This window comes from Xiphophorus hellerii, chromosome 13 (assembly GCF_003331165.1).
Source record: "Xiphophorus hellerii strain 12219 chromosome 13, Xiphophorus_hellerii-4.1, whole genome shotgun sequence".
Taxonomy (NCBI): Eukaryota; Metazoa; Chordata; class Actinopteri; order Cyprinodontiformes; family Poeciliidae; genus Xiphophorus; species Xiphophorus hellerii.
In genome coordinates, this window is record NC_045684.1 from 19,572,254 (window position 1) to 19,591,143 (window position 18,890).

The following is an 18,890-nucleotide window of genomic DNA, read 5'->3' on the forward strand; positions in this document are numbered from 1 at the left end:
CAGATTATGTTACACTCAGATGGACCAAATGTATTAACTAGGTAGAGGTAGTTTAAAGACAGTTGGTTGTACTTACAGATGTGAAAATAAAGGAAGCTTAACACATATGGATGCCATACTTTTCGGACTTGTGTGAAAAAAAAAAGTAAAATCCACAAATACTGTAAACTGCTCTAATAAGACACTACTTGGTATTTGTCTGTCACATAAAATTGCCCCAACATATGTTCAAAATTTCAGGCTTCAATGAGGTAAAATGAGAAAATGTCTCGGCCATGTCAGATGCTTCAGAAAGCAACACGCACGTGAAGCTGATAGCTGCCGCTTTTGTGTACCTCCGATGAGCATGATGCAAACAGAAAAGATCTTCTCAGCGTCAGTGTTTGCAGACACGTTGCCGAAGCCCACGCTGGTCAGGCTGCTGAGGGTGAAGTAGAGGGAAGCGATGTAGACGCTACGGATAGAGGGACCGCTGCCAGTCGTGTTAACGTCTGCCATGCCGGCATATGGAGACTCCAAACGCTTCCCGAGCTCATGGAGCCACCCTGGTGAGAAGATGAAGACAGTCGACTTTCATCACTAAAACAATACAAACGCTTATGTTCTATAACAAAAGGTTCGGTTTTACACAAATTCTCAAGAGGCTTTTCGCAGCAGAGCTAAAGGTGGACGCAGGCTAATCCAAAAGCATCGCTTGTGAAGTTTGTCAGCCACGTCCATCTCCCATTTATGCAGTATTCGGAACAAACTGAGCAAATTCCAGAAACAAAGCAGATGGTTGGAGAGCAGTCAGTGCAAAATGGATCCACGCAGCCGATCCCACGAGACTCTGTCGCTGACACTGATGAATGGTAATTGGGAGGAAACACCACGTTCCTGCTTCACTTCAGCACCAACTTCGGGGTCGGAAGTAAATAATTAGGACACAATGCATTAATCCCGCCTCATGCATGGACTTGCTACTTTATGACACTGAACGGCAGTAATTGGTATAGAAAATGAGATAATTACGAGCATTGCGGCGCATCAATACTGACCGGAGATCAGCTCGGTGGGGCTCATTACATGACTGACCTGGAGGCTGAGGGCTAAGCCACGAAGGTCTGTCATTAATTATGAAAAGAGTTGAGAAAAATCACACTTAACTCAGTTGTTATTCTCAAAGGTTTCACACTCTCACACATTTTTTATTCAAAAGCACAGTTTGCTGAACCGTTACAGGGACACTTTGCCCAGAAACACTTTCCCTATACAGCATAAACATGTTGAAGTATGGATCCCAAATAAGTTGTCTAATATGTTCCTGACTTATTGAACATTTTCCTTTTAAAAACTTTGTCTACAATCCTCAGCACAGCGTCTTAAACCGGGTTGCATAATTGATATTTTGTTCTTCACTATTCAAGAAGCTAATCTTATTTTAACCTTGTGTACAACTTGATTCCCGACCTGTTTGCTGTGTTTCTTTGTCTTTGTTATTCTGTTTGTTCTCTAATGTTCTCCGACAAACCTTGTGTGAAAGACAAACATTCTTGACATGCCAGGCATTGTATTTAATTGTTGATTTGTTTTTTTGTTTGCTTGCTTTTTTATGTCTGTGTACGTCGTTTCAGCACCTTTTGAGAAGTTTAATGTAGTTTTAGCTAGTTGGTAACTTGAATCCTTTTATGTTGATTATGGAAAAGCCCAACTACAATCAGTCGCCTTTTATTCAGATGTGTCAAGCTGAGAAGCACTAAATGCAAAAGCGCACCACATTTTTTGTACAAATGTTTGAATCTTTCTTGATCATTTTGTTCCCAGTGAACAATTATGCACTACTTTGTGTTTTTCTACCTCATAAAATCCCAATAAAACACGCTGAGGTTTGTAGTTGTTTTATGACAAACTGTTAAAGCAATTAAAGGCACTTTTGGCAATAATATGTCCCCTGAGACAACGTGCTAAAAATGCAAAGTTTTCTTCCTTTTGAAATGTCTTAGTTTGCCATATTTTGCAATGAATATCCAGACTCCAATTCTAAAAAAAAAAAAAAAAAAAGCACGGTAATGATATTTTTAATAAGTGTCATGGCCGTGGCAGCAAAGGAGCAACAGTCTGCTGCTGATTATACTTCAATTCCTAATAGGATCCCTGCAGCACTGAAATGTTGGAGTTTAAAACTCACAACGAAAAAAAGTTTCATTTGGGAGCCCATGGGCTTCATCATATCCCGTCAAGATTTTCCGGTGTTTACCGATATCCCAGTTGTAGGCGTTGGCCTCCATCTCCATCTTGCCGATGATGTACCAGATGCAGGCCATCCAGTGGGCCAGGAGGGCGAACATAGACATGAGCAGGGTCAGGACCACCGTGCTGTGCTGCGAGTAGCGGTCCATCTTCTGCAGGAGCCTCAGCAAACGCAGCAGACGGACGGTTTTTAACAGATGCACCACGGACACCTGTGGGAAAATGGTATTCATCTGAATACGCACGTAAGAGAACAGTTTTCATACAAGTCAGTCAAAAATGTTACAGTATTGCTCAGTGACAACCTTTAATCCCGTTAGAGATAACCTAAATATTATAAGATATTCATGAAATTATTCTTTTTTTTAACCACAGAGAGAAAAAATACACAAAAAAACAAATTTTCACATGGGAGAAGTATTCTCAGCAAAAAAATAAATACTTAGGAGAAAATTCACAAAGAAGTGAACTTTTTAGTTTCTTTTATACAGTTTAAATTTTTTTTAATTTTTTTTTTTTTTGCAAATACCAGATTGTACCAAATACATACATATGCAAAAACAATCAAATCCAGCAGATGGGAGCAATCTGAACCAATTCTTTTTGTTAGATTGCAGATTGCAGCAGATAGAAGGAAGTGATTGTAGTGACAGACATAAATGTTTTACTTTATCAATATCTCAATAAAATAAGAGTGACATCTAGCTGAAGGAACGAATGGTGTTTCTATTTGTTTTCTATGTCTTTTGCCCAAGATCCGATTGTCTAAATGAAGTTCTTCAATTTGCATGACAGCAACTGTGGGTAACTTGGTGATGGCGTTACTGTTTGAATGTTTACATCCAATCAAGAGAGTGCAAAAATATTATTGTAAAATGAAATTATGCATCAAGAAATGCTCCTCTGACATTAAAAGACCCGAACTGACTGCCAGTGAAATGGGGGTTGGGCGTCCTGATTGTTTTCCCTCTCCAGGCTTTGCAGCCTACCTGGCTCTGAACTCTGCTGCAGTCACTGGAGCTGTTTGGATCCCTGCTATCTTTGTTTGGTCTGTGTGGGCTCCAGCTGCTGTGTATCTGGCTGTTGCTTCTGCTGCCAGTCTGGTCTAAGTGAATTTTTCTCAGCCACACTTCACTCCAGCCCATCTGCCAGGCTCTCTCGAGTAATTCATATTCACTCCCACAGAAACAAGGTGCTGTCTGCAAAACTCCGTGGAGTTCCTCGGAAATCTTGGCTAGCCACAGCCTGCCTGGCTCTACTTTGCACAACTACAACCTTCACTAATAAGCTTCTCGGATTCCCTTTAAGCGTCGCCACCAACGACCAAGCTGAGATTTGAAGTATGAAACTTTTCCACACCTCGTAGTTATATATTTAAAATTCCAAAACTAAGCCTTGATTGCTTATTCAAGACAGACTTGTCCAGATTAAAACATTGTTTTTGATCAAACTTTTCTATAAGATTTTACTCATAGATTGAATTAATTGACCTGAATGCCTCAAATAAAATGATAGTGCTAAAGCGAAAAACAGTGGTGGGAAGTAACGAAGTACAAATACTTCATTACTGTACGTAAGTACAATTTTTGTGTATCTGTACTTTACTTAAGTAGATTTAATAATGGACACTTTCGACTTTTACTAGCTTGTTGCGTCTTGGACAGTGTTCATAGTTGAGCGTTGTTTACCATTAATGTATTGCCTTAATAATAATGTTTAATAGTGCAGACAGTTATGGTTTCTGACATGGGCAAAACCACCCAGGGCGTTATCTTTTTTTAGGGATGGCAGGAGACCTCCGCGGATTGTGGCACAGAGATGGAAGCAAAGCAGAATGAAGAAGAGTTTGAATTGATAATGATACTGGTTAAATTTATTTCAGCTCTAAGTATTTAATATCTAGGTGTTTTATGGGAATGTGGATCTTCCAGATCAATTTGAGAAGCAATTTTGATAAGAACACTTAATTTTATTGTGTCATGTAGGGCGGGGTGCTGGTCTTGGTCTTGACTTGGTCTCGGGTTAGGTGGTCTTGACTGCAACACTGCTACATGGCTCCTTGGTTGCACATACCTGCTTTCCATCACCTTTCTGTTGGATTTCTTTCAAAATAAATGCCATTAGTGGCAAAAAAAAGTGAAGTTCATGCTATGTCATGCTATGACAGGAGACAAGATGTTTCCATCCCTAAAATTATGATGCATAGAATCACATATCTAAGTTTAAGCTATGTTACAGAGAGTAAACACAATAAAAACATGCATTATCTATGGCATTGTTCGTTAAAACGGCCCATTTCTGATGTATTAAAATTAAATATGATAGGTACACTTAATGATACTGTATTAGCGATTAGGTAAAGCATTCAGCAAGTACTTTTACTTTTAATACTTAAGTATTTTTAAAATCCAGTATTTTTTTTTACTTTTACTCAAGTAGAAATGTTAATGTGGTACTTTACTTTTACTAGAGTACATTTTTGTTTGTGTATTTGTACTTTTACTTAAGTACATTTTTTGAGTACTTTCTCCACCACTGGCTAAAAATGGTCTGTCAAACACAAATTCCATAAATTAATTCAAACAAAAAAACAAAACTTTGTTCTCCACTAATTTCTATAGTTCCTTGGTGAAACTGAACCAACCCAGAGACCAGACACTTGCAAGTAAATGTTACCATTTCTTGACAAAGTTATAATATAATGAGTTGTTTTTTTCAAAGCAAAATATCCAATTCCAGTTAAAAGATATTTCTCTCAGGAATAGAGATTCTATCTAAATAAACCAGAAATCTGACAAACACATTCTAACAGAGGAGCAGATTGCTGCCATGTCCTTTTTTAAACATAAAAAGCAGAAAGCCAACCTTTTAAACAAATAAGCTAAACACAACAGCAGCTCAGACTGAACATCAACGACGTCTCAACAGCTACATGGATCTTTAATTAGAACTTGACAAATGCTTGTACGTTCCCACAGCATGATCTATAAGAAGACTTTTTCTGATGGAGGACCCTCATAAAAAACACTAATTAGAGCAATCAGGCACTCGTATGAAGGAGTGTTTGTTTTGTTTCTTTTTTCGCTTTATATTCTCACCAGTCGGAATTATTTAATCAACCTACTTTGGTCCTTTGATACTTTCTCACCATTTAGACCGAAAATATCAAGGCCATTTTACCTCTTTTCTAAGTAATTAGTACTTTTTCCATCAATATAAAGAAAGTATTGACTTAAAGCAAGCTCCTATTTTGTGCTGAAAAGTTACTTGTTAGTTAGTTTTTGTATTTGAAACGTGCTCAAATACTTGCAACTAGACCAAAAATACTTGGGAAGATGATGTGGCTTTTGCAGTGTGTCTGTGGTGGTGGGAGACTAACATGGCATATTACTCTAAACATAATGAACCTGAAGGTGGAACGTGTTGGTGGTGCCAGCAGAACAGTGGCTATGAGCAAAGAAAGACCTTTTCAATCTCTTAACCACAGATTCAAATATGAGCTGATGTGAGCAGTTGTACCAGACCTTCTTGTTCACGTGTCTCCAGCATGCCCCGTGGTACTTTTGCACATTTTTGCAGAGAGAAATAAGGGATGAGTACACCGCAAGGGTAATGAAGCCTCCTACTGAGCCGTAGGGAGAAACTCCATCTCTCCTCCGCCGTCTATCACCACTCTCAAGCCCACCTATGGAGTGAGCAGGCTCTGCCACATCCTACTCACCTCCAGTAGCATGATAAGCATGCGGGATAATGTACCGAACATGGACCATGTAAGACTCGTCTCCTTCAACTTCTGCCCTCCGTCACTTCAATGTCACCCTCGTCATTCAGAGTATGTTTTTTTTTTTCTTTTCTGCTCATCAGGTGTGAAATTTAGCTTCCTGACTGTCTTTTTCTTCAGTCCCTGCATCCTTGAGACTCCAGCTTTATAGAAACTCTCATTATTTCTTCTCTCGGAGCCATGCCTTTAGCTATGCAGGTGTGCCACAACCACAAACTTGACCCATAACAAACTTAGACTATGAGTCAAGTTTGTTAAGTATTTATTCAATAATTGGAGCTGTATTTGGCCAATAAACCTTGACGTGGCCAATATTTTTCTCCAGAGTCAGAAGGGCAAAGCACTGGGTACTCTAACTGCAACACGTAATATGTTTGCATCACTCTGTTAAACAACTTCCATGGGTAGAGGTCACAAAAAATAAATCACTTTTATTGCCTATAAATACAGTAAGTCATGATTTAAAGAAATTCAGCTGACTTTTTAAGTGTTTTTATTATTACAAATTAGCCTCCTACAGTTAAATATTTATTTCCTGAATGTCTGTAAAATTTGTTTCCACAATTTTTCATTGCAGTTAAGGAAAAAAGATAATCATGACAGAACAAGTCTCAGTCTGACAGTTGAAAACATAAAATGTATAAATTATTAATTGCTTTACAGTAAAACAAAACAAAAAAAGTGGGGAAAATAACTTTATGACAGACTCCAAAATATACCAGGCAGCAAAAAGGAAAAGAGAAATGAGATCACAGAGGGATCTTGAGGCCCCTGTGGCTCATTGTGAGTGAAAGATGGCTTCAGGTTTTGAACAGGAGACAATCTGACCAGTCCATCCTTTGAGAGGACGCCACGCAGAACCTTCAGCAATTTCACCCAACATCCCTGCTCTCCCCAGTGGCCACACAGGGACCTATGGCCCAGTAGCCTCAAATCTAAACCTGCTCCACTGGGAGTGTGTGATATTTCCATAAATAGACTCTGGAACAAAACTGGTACCTTTGCCTGGAGCAGCCTCCCCGCCCCCATCAGCTCAGCTTCCTTAAATAGTAAAAACAACATGTTTTTTTTCTTGTTTACCACCACTTTTTTTCAGTTTTTTTTTTTCCAGCAAGATGTTTTAAATAAAAATAAACTGAACTTATAAAGCATCTTAATATTTGAAATTATTCTTACATGCCAACTCTTAAAGCAGCAAACCACTGCAAAGTTTCCAATTTTTGCAAAATGCAGCCATTATCGAATCATTAAGCAATACTGTAATCCCCACAGCACAAAAAGAACCATTCTTTAAAGGAAGCTCGATGTGAATTGCACGTATTTTCATGTTACCAAATATTCCACAGTCAATAGTTGTATTATAAAATGATACATTAAAATTATTAAAACAATTGGATACTGAGGTACATATAGTGCAGAGAACTTGCTGCAGATGCAAGACAGTTTCAGGATGTCACGTTTAGTTCTACAACGTCCTTAAAGACATGTCGAGTGAGTTTGTTGTGACAAAAACTTGACTGGGGAACCTAAAGTCCCAACCTCACCACAGTACCTTTGGGAGTGATGACTATGAGCTCAACCTTCTCATCCAACATCAGTGTCTGACCTCACAAATGCGCGTATGGAAGAATGGTGATAAAATACACATAATCACATAATTCTTGTGGAGAGCCTTCCCAGATGAGTTAAAGGTGGATTAGCTGTGAGAGATTGGACTATATCAAGATAATCCCAAACAATTAAGAAAGGGACGTTACGCCAGTCCCCATGTGTGTGAAGGCAGATGAGCAAATTCTCTTGGAATCAAAGTGTAAATTGATAGAAATCCTGGACATGTGCTGATGTTCAGCTTTGTTGCATTTTTGTTTACAGTTTAGCTTGTGGATTACTGCCTTACTTCATATTTCACTTTTAAATCTTTCTCTTTCTGTTTATTCCCACAAACATCTCATCTCTTTGCATCTGGTCTGGTCTGCTTCTCGTCACATTTCACATGGAGCAAAAGTTGAACTGCTTTAGGTTTCCTGCAGTATAGACTTTTTGTTTGCATATTTGGTAAAGTGTCATTGTTTTCTAAATCTGCTAGCTTCTTTTCCAAAGTGCTCTCCTGGGCCCTTTAATTAGAGACTGTGACTGCATGTATCATTCAGAATTACCGCTCCCTATCCACAGATGTGCAAGTTGGCTGTCCGATCTGCACAGATACCTCCTATATCAGCACAGATGTTGGCTTTAAAACTCAGCCGGCCGAGGCTCCTAAGTTTCTTAAGATTGAGTCCATCTTAAATGAGCCTTGTGGCAGACAAGAGGCATTTCTGAAATTTGTTTCTACAATAAAATTATTTTCTGGTTTTTATGTCACAGCTTTAAGTCATTGCGGTTAAGTTCGCAGTTCGCAGCTACCTAACATTTGCCGAACCAAATGTTCTCAAAACTTAAATCGTTATTTCAGATTATGAAATAACTAAATTCTTAAGTATAAAAGCTGTTTTTGATTTGGTGCAATAAACTCAGAGCGTAGTTTTCTTCTCTTTTTGATTTTTTTTTGTCAAACTTAAATGTTTCAAACCATAACAATATTGCAATATCCGCCAAATAGATGCGATTAGAAAAGGAGATGATTTCAAATTATTAGATTTCTAAAAGGGAAAATAACTAATCAAACCAAACTGACCCTATGTAAAAAGACAATTGTACCCTCTTAAATATTGAATTAAGTGTTATTAAACACATATTGTTGAGCATGATCAAAAATGTTCAGTCGGGTAAATCCCTTTCCAGAAAGTTAACATTACCTAGCTTTCCGATCCAAAACAACTTTTGAAATGTTAGAGACAATTGTCTTGTTAGAACATCTGTTTATGTTCATGTTATATAATGTCTAATTATTTGAAATGAGAATCTAAAAGTCTTATTTTGATGTTTTTAAATCGTATTTCTTCTCATTGTGACCATAAAACCTTTCTCTAGAAGGCCTTTCACTTGCTCATGTGGGTAGCTGCAGATTTTAGTTGAGCTTGAAAGGTGTTGATTTGGAGCACCGATTGTGTCAATTTTAATGTGAAACCCGCTCTGCTTTTGACACAAACGCTGACGTTAAGTCTTTCATTGAGGCTAGGTGGTTTCCCAGAGCTAAGCAATTTCCATTCCGTGATAGTTTGAGTCAGATGGAGGAGACGTGGACATATTTAGTTGTGTCAGAGGAATAATGATCCAGAATTCACATCAAAACCTACTTTGGAGGTGAATAATAATAATAATAAAAACTAGCATTAGGCTTCTGCACTACATAATTACAGATCAAAAATGACAAACATGGAGAATGTTAAAGATTATAGACCAAATGTAGCTTTCACATCCAAACTTTTTTTTTTCCAGGCACCCTGCCTCTCCTCAGACTAACAAACTGTATATAGAGTCACCACCATAAATACTAATAATGCTTCTGATTATAATAATTATGATAATTAAGCTAGCTATTTATAAATGAGTGGATGCCTAAGTGCATCCTTCCAGTACATGCCAATTGTTGTTGGACATTTTGATTCCCTCTACAGTAAGTGAATGGCAGAGTCAAAGCATTGTTTTGTTTCTTCTCAATTAGGGACCAAACAGTAGAAACTTCTAAAGACAACCAGTCAAAAGCCCCCTGTAGTATCATGTTTCGATTGGCTAATATCTGTCACCCCGGGGTAAGACACAAAACTCTTCCTAATTGCTCCAGATCTGTGTTTCATCCTGCTCTCAGCTACTCTTAAGGGGGCCGTGTGTTTGACTGAGGAAGGGTAGAAAAACGTTTTAATGATGTGGGGCTGTTTCGCCGGCGCTCGTGCGCGATGTGGAATCAATGTGCCAAATCAAAAAAAGACTGTGGGGCAGATCTGGAAACAGCACAGCTGATGATTCTTGAAATTGTGTAACTCTTCTCAGAGACGGTACAGTTAAAGGCTGCTGTTACTGGGCAACGCAACAATCGTGACTTTTTTAAAATTTATTTCAAAGTAACCTTGAAAGTTATTTGTATTTGCTTACTTTCCTTTTTTAAAAAAGAAAAATCATTCTTTGCTCCATGTTTCAGCTGCTTTCTTCACCAAAAGATTTATTTAAAGCCGTTGTTTGTAACCAAGACAGTAACTGAGAATCTAAAAAAGGGGTGAAATAGCATCTAGCTGGGAACTTACCACGCTGACTTTGACCGCATAGAGCAGGTCAAAGGGCAGTGCGGCCACTAGGTCGATGATGAACCACGTCGTCAGGTAATGGATGCATATCTGTCGAGCGTCAAAGATTACCTGGCCGGACTTGCTGACGAAAGTGGTGCGAAAATTAAAAATAATGTCTGGTGTTAAAAAACAAAAAAGTAAAGAGTTTGGTTATCCTAAAAGCTGCACCCCAGGTCATCAATGCAAGTGGTAAAGCGATTGGTAATCTGCAACTAACCTATGATGAAGAGAATCTCCACACCGATGTCGCTGACAGTGGTGCTGCGGGTCAGATCATCATCGTCGCCGATGAAGCACACGTTGTAGGGCACTGTCACAGCAACGTAGAAGGTGGCAAGCAAAATCAGCCAGTCCCAGCCTGCTTTAAATGTGCTGTAGTGAAGCAATATGAATTTGGACTTCTTGGCATCTGCAACCTTGTATTCCGGTAGAGCAGGTGGATCCCCAAACACGTTCTGGGCAATACAAGAGAAAATTAGTAATATATATATATATATATATATATATATATATATATATGTAGATTTTAATTACCTAGTGTTCAGTTGGTGAAAAAACTACAAAATACTACATCCAATAATGTTCTATACTCCTTAATGAGTCACTACAACAGCACATATTGAGGTCAGTATTTGAATTTAATAGCTATTGGCTATTAAAAAAATAATATAAAATAACCCTTGAGGTTCCTAAAGGAAGTTTCTGAGCTGTATGCACAAGTGACGAACAGTTGTATATCTTGTCTGCAGCCAAAACACACAACAAAACAGAATTTTAATTGGGAAAATTAAGAAATGTAGCTTGTGTCTTTACCATCCAAACATCTCAAACTTATAACTTTTCTTCCTTACTTTGGATGAGTTCATTGTTTACATGGTAACTATTGTGTATGTGTATTTTTTTGTGATTCACACTTCCCCTGTAGGTATTTTTTTTTCTCTCCAAATAATCAAACAGACTTGTAGGCACAGAATTTCTGGGATAAATTTTGAGTGTATAAAAACAGAGCACCTCTCTGAACAGCAACTCCAGATTCTCATTGAAAAATCAGCTGTTTTACACTCATTGGATACATAACACTAATGCAAGTTTTACATAGCCTTGCTAGACTTGCTGTGACTGCTGTCATTTCAAATTCTTTCCTTCACTGTCCGGCTTTCTAATAGAGCCAATGCAGCCTTAGCACATAGTATTTGTTCAAAAGCTGCACGCTAAGTCATCAATGTTTAGTTGCTTCTCAATAGGCCCTGTGTTCGCTTGACGCCCCATCAAACTTTCTCCTTGATTCTCCAGCTTAAGACTGTTATAGTTCCCTTTGCAAAACACTTCAAGGAAATGATAAGTTGCATTTTTCTCTTCTATGCTGATTTTGTGAACGGACCGATGTGTGAGGAGGTCAGAAGTCAGAGCCTCAATTTTCGACACGAAGACCAAGACAACAGGATCCCTACACTGAGTTTGTCTTTGGGAAGGCTCCATATTTTATTTGCGTTTTCTCATCGATGCTGCACAACACATGTTTTCAAACTTCTGCTGTCAGTTTTTCTTTTTTTTGTTAGTAAACGCCACAGCATGTGGTTTATGAATCTCAGAGGGACGTTACACTCTGGTTTGAGGAAAGGCTAGATCTAGGTTGTAAAACCATCGCAACTAGACAATTGTCGGATTGCTAGTCATTATTCTGGGTCATAGAACAGCGTAGAACCCAAATGCACAAAGGATGCAGGTGGTTAAAAAAAACAAACTATCTACTTTACAGAATGAGAAAAAAAATGTCTAAAAATCAATGTCCAGGTGAAAAACCCACCAGTTTCTTGCGCCATACTAGAGGCAACAGTGAGAATTGACTAACTGAGAGATGTTTAACCTGGAGAGTTGATTACTGAACAAGAAGCAGGCGGTTGATTAGAAACAGGGTGCAGCTGTGACAGAAGGATGGAGCTGAAGTTGAACTGAGGAAACAGGGTAAACACAGGGAATGTGGGAAACAAGGAAACAGAAATCAGAAAGGTAAACAAACAGACACAATCCAACAGAAGAAATAATCAAGATTCAAATCAAAAAGGTGATAAGAAAACACAACAGCAACGGGGACACAACTTCTCAACAACTGAGATAACACACACAGAACTATAGCTAAAGTCTGTCATTATATTTATGGGTAACACTTTATTTGACGGGTTGTGAATAAGATTGTCGTGACACAGTCGTAAACATGACATAACACCCGTCATGAACACAAGTAAGTCTTCATTCGGTAAATCATGACACTTTTAATACAAAGTTGACATTATTCAAGATGTCTTTGTTATGACAACTTGACATTAACCAAGAAATCATGATCTGACATAAATTGGTTATAAAAGTATTACTGATTAAACTTTAGCTTTAATAACATAAAGATACATCATTTTTAAAGTTTAACCAGTTATACAAAGACATTTTGAATAATGTCAACTTTGTATTAAAAGTGTCATGATTTACCGAATGACACTTTATGACAACAGTCATAAATATTTATGAAGACTTACTCATATTCATGACAGGTGTTATGTCATGTTTATGATGGTGTCATGACAGTCTTATTCACAACCCGTCAAATAAAGTGTTGCCTGTTTATGTTTTATGCATTTAAACATTACAGCAACATGTTAAAAAAAAGGTTTTACAATCATCTGTGCCGTGGTTGAATGAAAGTGCTAACTGATTCACACAATCCTGTTTTGAGGGGAAGACGGGCAAGTTTAAAAGCAATAGTATTCTGTTGTTATTTTTAATGAGGCACTCGTGCTAGCATTACAGTCCTTGCCTCTAAACTGTTTAATTGCTGTTTGTGGAAGCGCTAGCATTCAGACATCCCACCTGCCTGCCCTTGATTTTGTCATCAGCGCTTCAACAACACCGTCAGTGCTCCCCTTTCTCCACACGGTGATCCTCACCCTTGTTTGAAAGACCTTTTCCCACCCCGCTCTGTTGTTTGCACAACGTGGCGATACCTTGTTGATTTTAATCTTGCTCTTCTCCCTGCTGTGGAGGTGACCAGAGATGTGGTAGAGCACGGTGCTGCCCCGCAGACGAGTCGAGCTGAATGAAGAGCCGGTTTTCACCCTGCCGCGTCGTCGCTCTGTAAACACACACACACACACACAAAATGTTGGTGCTACACACCCATCTACAACAACATCTACCCCCCAAGGTTAACTCTTGATGATTGAATCAGTCATTAGGCTTGATGAAAAACACATAATATTCTGTCCTAAATAGGAAAACATGAATATTCAAAGGGAGGATAAGTAGTTTGTTTATACCTACAAAATAAAATATGTTAGAAATGTCACGTTTGTACAGCCAAAAGTATATTAAATTTTAGTAACATAGCATTGGCCAATAATGCTCTGCTAACTCAGTTTTCTGCTTTTAGGAAAAAAGGTATTTATGTATATTATGTTGTATTTACTACAAGTAATTATAGGGGTGTGAGTTGGCAATCATGCCCCTGTGCGCCTTTCTTTTTAGTTGTACTGCAGTAGGAGAGCGTCAGATTGTGCAAGAGTGATGAGTTTGGTCAGAGGAGTGGGGTAATCACAGAAATCACATCACTGCCGCTCGGTCCAGGCCCGCTTCTTCACTGATGTGAGCCAACAGGAAGGGACTGAGGCCAGATTGGTTTGAGAAACTGGCCTTTTAGACAATAACATCGCCAAAGAGCAAAAGTGAAAACCGCTTCCGATCGTTCCCTTTGGAAAGTCTGTGCGCTCCCTGTGTGTTCTGTGTGGACCCCAGACAAGACGAGCGGACAGGGGCCCATCCATAACACGGTGCAGCCTTGGGAGACGAGCGGCTACAGGAGCACGGAGACTGAGACGCGCTTATTTTTAGATCTAATGGATTTCCCTACACTCCTATTGCCTTACAGTAGGGAGGGAGTTGAGGAGAGGAGTGAGTGTTGTGTATGAGGGGGCAACATGTAAGAGTAGAAAGCTGAGGCGAGAATGGACAGTTTCTGGTAAAAACAGCTGGAAGAGATGAGAAATAGAGGTGATGGAGGAACAAGGAAGTGGGGGGGGAAACAAAGCAGAGATGGAGGCAGCTAACAGTGAAAATGTTTGATAGAAAGAGAAAAAGGCTGGTACAACAAATGTCTGCTGAGTGCAAAGATTAGGTTTCCTTCTTTCTACTGGTTAATGCCCCGAGAGATAACTAAGTGGGTCATGTGTGAGGTATCCCCAGCTTGGGTGGAAATGCCCTTCTTATGTCAATTTTGCAATATGTATCAGCTGAAATCCCCGTCCGAAGTTGAAAGATGTAAAACGGCAATCAAACCTCAATGATGAAAAAATAGTGAACGCCAGGCATCAGACTGTGATGCTTAAGTTCATTAATCATTATAGTGTCTGCTTGACATCACTAGACAAGCTCAAAAAATTCAAGCAAATTATGGTGAGGTGAGTCATGTGGAAAAAGTAGGACGCCCCAAGACATTTTTTTTTTTAACATATTCTGGCATATGGATATTTGGTGTCAAGCTTAACAATATGGAAGAAGTCAAGCAATGTAAGCAAAAACATGCAAATCTGCAGAAGGCACCATTCAATTTCTCTGTGAAAATGTACCTGTGGTGCTGAATATTAAGCATCCACTTTGCAGCAACTAGTATAGGATTTAAATTGGTATCAAAGAAACCATAGTTCTGTCATTTCGGTTTAAGGAAAGCAGTTTGCAAGTGGGGAGGGGATTAAAAATGACTGCCAACATCAATAAAGTTCACGCTGAGAGCAGACGACAAGGTGCTAAAGTTCTAGTTTCATCACAGGACCTACAACTGGCTCTTGCTATTCTAGATTTTAAAGCATGTGCCTATTCAATCAGAATAGGATTGCACAAGTATCACTGTCAGGGAGGAAGCTGGAGTACCCAGAGAGAACTCACGCATGCACAGGGAGAACATGCAAACTCCATGCAGAAAGACTCCGGGCCGGGAATCAAACTCAGAACCTTTTTGCTGCAACAGTGCTACCAACTGCGCCACTGTGCATACCCTTATTAATAACCTTATTCATCTTGATCATCAAAATGAATTATGTTATTTTAGCATCAAAATGCTAAAATAACACAATGAAAAACAGCAATGAACACCGTGTTCCAAATTATTATGCAAGTGATATTTTCTCTGATTTTCTTAAATGGCCAATGCAAATGATGGTCAGTATAATTTTCAAGCCATGAACTATTACAGTATAAATCAAATTTACTGAATAAACCTCCCCATGAGAACAGTATTTTTTTCAAAAATAAAAAACTCAAAATGCACTGTTTTAAATTAAAAAGCACAGCAGACTTTCTAAACATTTTATGTTTTATAAAGAACTGCAAACGGTCATTCTATGAATGTGCAGCATTAAGTGGTCACATGTACTAAACTCAAAAGCTATTTCAATCAAAAACATCTTAACAGACCCAGTTACATGTTACCATAGCACCCCTTCTTTAATATCACCTGCACAATTCTTGCATCCATTGAACTTGTGAGTTTCTGGATATTTTCTGCTTGAATTTCTTTGCAGGATATCCTTTGTGTGTGAAATGGCAAACTAGAATCAACAGTTTCAGCACTGAAGTTTATGTTTACCTTCTTTCTTGTCCTCTTGGATGGCTTTGGCTTTAGTGTCGGTAATGTCCTTAAATGAGGCCAGGAACAGCACCACGTCACCCTTCTCATTCTTAATGGGCACAATGTCCAGGAGACACCAGAACAGAGCAGCTGAAATGGAAGAACATCCTTGTTACCACTAATAAACACCATCTCTGGTTACTTTCTGAATGGACCTACGGCATGTGGGGGTGTGTTTGTGTGTGTCTAAACTGTATGGGTGCGTGTGTGTGTGTGTGTGTGTGTTTTCACAAAGCAACAGTTCTATACATTCTTGTACGTACTAATGAGCCTGTCTACAGCTGGAAGTCGCCAGAGAGAGGCTGAGCCTTTAAATAGCCCGAGCCAGTGTTCCCCAGACACAACAGAAGATAAACCTATCTCCCAGGTCCCATTCTTGTTGAATCGATTGCTTTTTTTTTTTTTTTGGTGCTTCGGTAGAAGCTTTGAAAGATTAGTGCTGAATATTTTATTAGGTAAAAACTCATTTTGGCCAAATACACACAGGAAGCTGACTTGGATGATATAGTTAGGGCTAAAACATGTGTGTTTTCCAAAGAGAGAAAACATAACAAAGTAAATGGTGGAGTTTTCTTGTTCTCTACATGTCACAGTCAACTACAAGTGTGTTGTTTATTATTGTTCGTAAGGTTTTGCCATATTCTGTTACTCATTATAGTCATCAGGCTCTGTCCACACTAGTTTATTCCTTGCGTTCAGTTTCTTATTTAATTTTGCTTTCCTCTGCATTTTGGTGTATTTTCTGAGGTTAGTCTCAGCCGTTTCCCTCTCACCTTGTCATTCAGCTTGTCCTTGCTCAGGGTGCGCTTTTTTATTGCCTGTTGTTTTGACAGTCAGTCTATTTTTACCAGTCAATTTTTAAAATGATCTTAATGACATACTCAATAGTATTTTATATCCATTCAGTTTCATTAATATTCAGCCCGAGCAAGCAGAACAGAAAATCCACAATCCTTTCCATGATGCCGTTTACAACTTCTTAGGAGTGTTGGACTGAGAAGTGGTTCCTGTCACAAGCTCAGAAGACTTGCAGTCCCACTAGATGTTTGCTAATTGCTGCTGGCTAGTCTAGAGGAGCAGAGTGGGGAAGGCACGGGGAAGAGGTGCTGTGTCAGGCAGAAGCGCAGCTTGGAGACCGCAGCTCCAAGGAGGAGCTTTGTGGACATTTGTGAGACTTAGTATTTAGGCAACCTGGAATGGTTGCCATGGGAGAGGATTTCTCGAACAAGCATGAAAGAATCAAAGCATCTCTCGAGGTATGCTTTTCATGAAGGAATAGCATTATAACATGATTTAAATCTTTGTGATTTAAAAAAAACACCCTATGGGCCCTATGTTTTTAGAAGACACTGCATTTCCACAGGATCCTGCATTAATTCTTTCATTCTGGAAGCTGAAATGAATTCCTGATCAAGAGGGATTTCCTACGGAGTCTCCTCTCATTACTCCCACTCATAAAAATTTCCTTGCAAGACGATAATCACAGCATTTTGGTCTTTGCGTGTGTTGATGTGAGCGGGAAAGTCTGCGTGTCGGTGAGGGGCGGCGGCACGATCAAGCACACAGCAGGAGAAGGAGCTTCCCTGATTGCGAACACGCCGCGCTCCCTTTTCTTAGACCTGCAGACAGACAGATGGAGGACAAACTGATTCAATCAGCCTAGTTTGCTTTCTGGGACTCTGCTGTGGCTGATGAAAAAAGAAGGGGATGCTGAAACAAAAGAGCAGCACAAGGGATAAGAGCCAGAGTAGTGGGAGGCAGACAGATGAATCAGCAGAACCATGTGGATGTGCGAAACATACGAGAAAAAGAAAAAAAAAAGAGTGATAGATCAGTAACTGAAAGGAGACCTTCTGTGATGGTAATAGCTAAGCTGTCTGTGTCTGTAAGCAACAATGAGCTACCAGCTAAATTGAATTTAAAAGGTAATCAAGTAAATACACAGAAAAACAGTAAATCAGACGCATTTAGTATAATTAGCATGGAATAAGCCATTTTCCGATACCACATGGCATCGTTAACAGACTTTACAGCAGCTGTCTTGGACCTGTACTTCCCCTGAGGTGCAAAAATAACCACATTAAACACAGCAATAAAAAAAATCTCTACTTAATGTGACATTTTTTCATGAATATTTGCGTTTCCTTGGAAACGTAATGTTTTGTTGGGCTCCAGATCGACCCCTCATTCGTCTGTGCTCCCTATTCACGTCCTCATATTGGCATTTTGTCAATTCACTTCTCATGCCTTGAAACAAACCAACGTAAATCACTTGTGTGTATTTAGCTCATTGCCTATTTTTGTAATCAAGTATTTCTATAATGGTTAGTACTCATAACATGCTAAAAAATATTCCACAACATGTAATTTAGTTGCACAGTATTTTCTGAAAAGATGATAGATTGTTTCCACTCAATGTGACTTTGAGCCTCTGATTCTTTAGATGCCAAATCAAACCAAAAACAACTTTAGGCAACTTCCTACATATTATGTATTGGAGTCTTGACACCACATTTCCCCATAGTAAAATTTAACCAAAATTAGAGCTAAAATTGTAATAGATGTAATTATTTGAACATGTCAGCCATTGAAGCAGATATCAAACTGGTACAAAAAGCATCATGATGTTTCAAGTATGACGTAACCAGAATTACAGAGGTATATAACAAAGGTACAAAGAGACCAACATCATTTTCTTGTTGGGTTAGTTATTACTATTTTATAACAGAATGAGACCCACGAGTAAAGTCATTCCTCCACCAATTTGTACCATGTACACAAAATCAGTGCATCAAATCACCGCATTTCCCTCTGTAATTGAGCATTTTGATAGAAAAAAATCATGAGATGCTTATATATTAACATAACAGTCTTATTTCCTTTTATTGTGGTTCTGCCTTTTGTTTGGGGCCAGTAAAATTTCATAAAATATGACAGATTATAAATACTGACCAATGCAATATACGTTCAGGAGTCCTCCTGGTGG

General features: G+C 38.8%; 1 protein-coding gene across 1 annotated transcript in view; it reads right to left on the reverse strand.

Annotated features, from left to right (window-relative positions):
- kcnh8 (potassium voltage-gated channel, subfamily H (eag-related), member 8) overlaps positions 1-18,890 on the reverse strand; it is a 61,387-nt gene that overhangs the window by 26,753 nt on the left and 15,744 nt on the right. Inside the window, exons 3-8 of the mRNA XM_032581856.1 lie at positions 15,863-15,994; positions 13,230-13,357; positions 10,451-10,688; positions 10,192-10,349; positions 2,237-2,441; positions 336-545 (exon numbers count right to left, since the gene is read on the reverse strand). Coding sequence (XP_032437747.1) covers positions 336-545; positions 2,237-2,441; positions 10,192-10,349; positions 10,451-10,688; positions 13,230-13,357; positions 15,863-15,994 — 1,071 coding nt within the window. The remainder of the gene's footprint in view (positions 1-335; positions 546-2,236; positions 2,442-10,191; positions 10,350-10,450; positions 10,689-13,229; positions 13,358-15,862; positions 15,995-18,890) is intronic.